The 4,585-nt window shown below is 47.4% G+C and overlaps 1 protein-coding gene across 1 annotated transcript in view; it reads right to left on the reverse strand.

Annotated features, from left to right (window-relative positions):
* LOC311327963 (multidrug resistance-associated protein 1-like) overlaps positions 1 to 2,466 on the reverse strand; it is a 35,345-nt gene extending 32,879 nt beyond the window's left edge. Inside the window, exon 1 of the mRNA XM_084461073.1 lies at positions 2,216 to 2,466. Within this exon, the coding sequence (XP_084317199.1) occupies positions 2,216 to 2,257 (42 nt within the window). The 5' untranslated portion in view covers positions 2,258 to 2,466. The remainder of the gene's footprint in view (positions 1 to 2,215) is intronic.
* Positions 2,467 to 4,585: the final 2,119 nt, after the last annotated feature.

Here is a 4,585-nt window from a genome sequence, read left to right on the forward strand (position 1 = left end):
TTGTGTATAACACTAACCATACAGGCTACACAACTGAAACGCAACCTAAAACATCCAAATGATAACTGAAATGCAACCTGCGCTGCCGGGTGGTGTTGTCGGGGGTTACGTGATTTCTGGGATATCTGTCTGTCTCAAGTCCACACAAGTCTGCTCCGATGCATCCTCCATAAAATGGGCGGAGCAAGAAACACATCCTGGCAGTTGATGCGGACTTGGGACTTGCGTACTTTTGAATTGGAACAGTACTTGGGCTCCGGCTGATGAAGTTTCACAAGCTCACAAGGATGCATATTGAGAAAGGGCCCTGTTCTCCACCTCCTGTGTTCTGCTTTTTGGGTCCGGTTCTGCTGCTGCTATTAGTGGGTCATCGCTTCAGATGATCAGTTGGGACCGTTCAGAATATTGAAGTTCCCTCAACACGACTAGCACAGATGAACAGAGTCCCTCAACACGACTAGCACAGATGAACAGGTTCCCTCAACACGACTAGCACAGATGAACAGGTTCCCTCAACACGACTAGCACAGATGAACCGGTTCCCTCAACACCACTAGCACAGATCAACGGGTTCCCTCAACACGACTAGCACAGATGAACATAGTCCCTCAACACGACTAGCACAGATGAACAGAGTTCCCTCAACACGACTAGCACAGATAAACAGGTTCCTCAACACGACTAGCACAGATGAACAAGTTCCCTCAACACGACTAGCACAGATGAAACAGGTTCCCCTCAACACCACTAGCACAGACGAACAGGTTTCCCTCAACACGACTAGCACAGATGAACAGTCCCTCAACACGACTAGCGCAGATGAACAGGTTAAAGACTGGTACAGATGAACAGGTTAGACTAGTACAGATGAACAGGTTAGACTAGTACAGATGAACAGGTTTAAAGACTAGTACAGATGAACAGGTTAAAGACTAGTACAGATGAACAGGTTAGACTAGTACAGATGAACAGGTTAAAGACCAGTACAGTAGCAGTGCAAACTCCCATTTAACCTGCAGATACGTAACTGTTGAATTGATTGCTGAGAGAGAGAGAGAGGGAGAGGGAGAGGGAGGGAGAGAGAGAGAGAGGGAGGGAGAGAGAGAGAAAGAGAGAGAGGGAGGGAGAGAGAGAGGGGGGGAGAGAGAATGAGAGAGAGAGAGAGGGAGGGAGAGAGAGAAAGAGAGGGAGGGAGAGAGAGAGAGAGAGAGAGGGAGGGAGAGAGAGAGAGAGAGGGAGAGGGGGGGGGGAGAGAGAGAGAACGAGAGAGAGAGAGAGGGAGGGAGAGAGAGAGGGAGAGGAAGGGAGAGAGATGGGCTCAAGAAGACAGAAAGAGTCTGGCTATGAATCATGAGACAAGCTTGCAAAAACAACAACCACTTCCGAGAATTGATCAGGAAAACAACGCACACACACACACACACACACACACACACACACACACACACACACACACACACACATTTTGCGACACTAAATAGGGCAAAGTTCCAAAGCGCACCTTCTTCATTTACAGTCTCTTTTGTCTTCTCTACCATACTACCCCCTTTTCAACAGTTTTATCAACTTCATATGGAAAAATGAATAGATATGACTGATCCTCATTATTTAATACATAGATATGACTGATCCTCATTATTTAATACATAGATATGACTGATCCTCATTATGTAATAAAAAGATATGACTGATCCTCATTATTTAATACATAGATATGACTGATCCTCATTATGTAATAAAAAGATATGACTGATCCTCATTATTTAATACATAGATTTGACTGATCCTCATCATTTAATACATAGATATGACTGATCCTCATTATTTAATACAGAGATATGACTGATCCTCATTATTTAATACATAGATATGACTGATCCTCATTATTTAATACATAGATATGACTGATCCTCATTATTTAATACATAGATATGACTGATCCTCATTATGTAATAAAAAGATATGACTGATCCTCATTATTTAATACATAGATATGACTGATCCTCATTATTTAATACATAGATATGACTGATCCTCATTATGTAATAAAAAAGCCTCCTGAATGAAATAACTCTCCATATGACTTCACAGTCAGACATCAGACATCTCTATATGTCACAGCACAACACAACATTAGCATTAATGATCTCTCTCTCTCTCTCTCTCTCTCTCTCTCTCCCTCTCCTTCCCTCGTTCCCTCCGGTCAGTCACTCACCCAGAGCGGGTCCAGACCACTGAGGCTGCAGAGATCGTCCATTCCTCCTCCCGTCCTCCTCTGCCGCTTGTCCCCCTCTTCTCTTCTCCTCCGCAGTGATAAGATCCCGTCTTCCTTCAGTGAATCCCTGATTCCCAGGTGAAGGGGCAAAGTCCTCTCTCTCTCTCTCTCTCTCTCTCTCTCTCTCTCTCTGTCCGTCCGTCCGTCTCTCTCTCTGTCAGTCCGTCCGTCCGTCCGTCCGTCTCTCTCTCTGTCTGTCTGTCTGTCTGTCTGTCTGTCTGTCTGTCTGTCTCTCTCTCTCTCTCTCTCTCTCTCTGTCTGTCTGTCAATGTGTGTGTTTTTATGTACTGTATGCTTTTTATCCTATCTCCTCTCTCTCTCCCTATTCTCTCTGTCTCTGTCTCTCTCTCTCTGTCTGAGTGAATGTGTGTGTTTCTTCTGCTAATCTCAGTGTGTGTGTGTTCAGTTGGGAAAGTTTTCCATTGCACTTTCTTGAAGTGTGTGTTCCTCACTACTCTTCTGTTGTAAGTGTGTGTGTGTGTGCGTGTAAGAATACCCAGTGCAGTCCTCCTTCACTCTCCCTTGTTGTGTCCGTGTGTATTTCTCACGGTTCCCGTCGCGGAGTCAGGCTCATGTGTGTGTGCGTGTGTGTGTGTGTGTGTGTGTGTGTGTGTGTGTGTGTACACACTCCCATCTCAGACACTCCACTCTGTCTCCGTCGTGTTCTGTATTGACTCCAGGTCTGGGTGCGCGTCCTGTTTTTTAGGGATGAGCAGCCAACTACTCTCTCCTCTTATAGGTGGGCTGAAAAGAGTTCCTTCCCTCTTCTCTCTCTGTTTTCTCTCTCTCTTTCTCACTCATCCATCTCTCTCCCTCCCTCTGTCCTCCTCCTCTCCTACCCACGTGTCCTGAGGTCACCACACCACTCAGCATTTCCCCTGAAGATGGGAACACCCCACCCTAACACCCACCTCTCTCTCTCTCTCTCTCTCTCTCTCTCTCTCTCTCTCTCTCTCCTCTCTGCCCCCTCCATCTCTCTCTCTCTCTCTCTCTCCCTCCTCTCTGCCCCCTCCATCTCTCTCTCTCTCTCCCTCCTCTCTGCCCCCTCCATCTCTCTCTCTTTCTATTCCTGTCTGCTTCTCTCAATCCCGCCATCTACCTCTTCACCTCCCCTCACCTTCTGTATCGTGCTGCACTCCTTCACATTCAGACCCCGGACTCAGGATCAGACCCTGGATCAGACCCTGGCTAGAGCACTCAGGATCAGACCCTGGCTAGCGCACTCAGGATCAGACCCTGGATCAGACCCTGGCTAGAGCACTCAGGATCAGACCCTGGATCAGACCCTGGCTAGAGCACTCAGGATCAGACCCTGGATCAGACCCTGGCTAGAGCACTCAGGATCAGACCCTGGCTAGAGCACTCAGGATCAGACCCTGGATCAGACCCTGGCTAGAGCACTCAGGATCAGACCCTGGCTAGCGCACTCAGGATCAGACCCTGGATCAGACCCTGGCTAGAGCACTCAGGATCAGACCCTGGCTAGAGCACTCAGGATCAGACCCTGGATCAGACCCTGGCTAGAGCACTCAGGATCAGACCCTGGCTAGAGCACTCAGGATCAGACCCTGGATCAGACCCTGGCTAGAGCACTCAGGATCAGACCCTGGCTAGAGCACTCAGGATCAGACCCTGGATCAGACCCTGGCTAGAGCACTCAGGTCAGGCAGTCAGCTGCTCCCGGATGTCCCGGAGTCCAGGTTCAAAGGTCACACAGTTTGTCCTATCTGTCCCCAGGCGGTGGATAGCCTACCACTGCATTACAGTATTAGATTATTAGATTATTAAAACTCACCTTTTCTCAGGGGCCCTCAATACATGATGAGTTTAGCACCCCAACAGTTGATGTATGTATTCTCTGTTTGTCTCTTGTTATTTGCTCTTTATTAAATTGTATTTGAATGTTTTAGTGCCTTTAGCCCACTGTACAACACTTTGGTCAACCAGGGTTGTTTTCAAATGTGCTTTATAAATAAAGTTTGACTTGCCTTCCCCTGGTGTGTGCCCTCTCTCCATTCCTCACTCTAAAGGGCTAATGATCTGTTTGTGCAGTTGAGAAAGTCCTCAATAACAAACCGACATTCTCTAATGACAAGTTACACAAAGACATGGGCTGCGTTCCGAATCGCATACTTCTACTTCTTACTACCAGTACCTACTACAGCTGCCCTTAGAAAGTACGTACTTTGCAAGCAGTAGGCATCCAATTGGGACATACTACCTTGTCATAACATTGCGCCTGAAATTTGCCCACATCCGTCGCTGTCCATAACGCGACATTCGTCTACAGCTGTCACGATTCGCACATGT

This window comes from Borostomias antarcticus (genome assembly GCF_949987555.1).
Source record: "Borostomias antarcticus genome assembly, chromosome: 35".
Classification (NCBI taxonomy): domain Eukaryota; kingdom Metazoa; phylum Chordata; class Actinopteri; order Stomiiformes; family Stomiidae; genus Borostomias; species Borostomias antarcticus.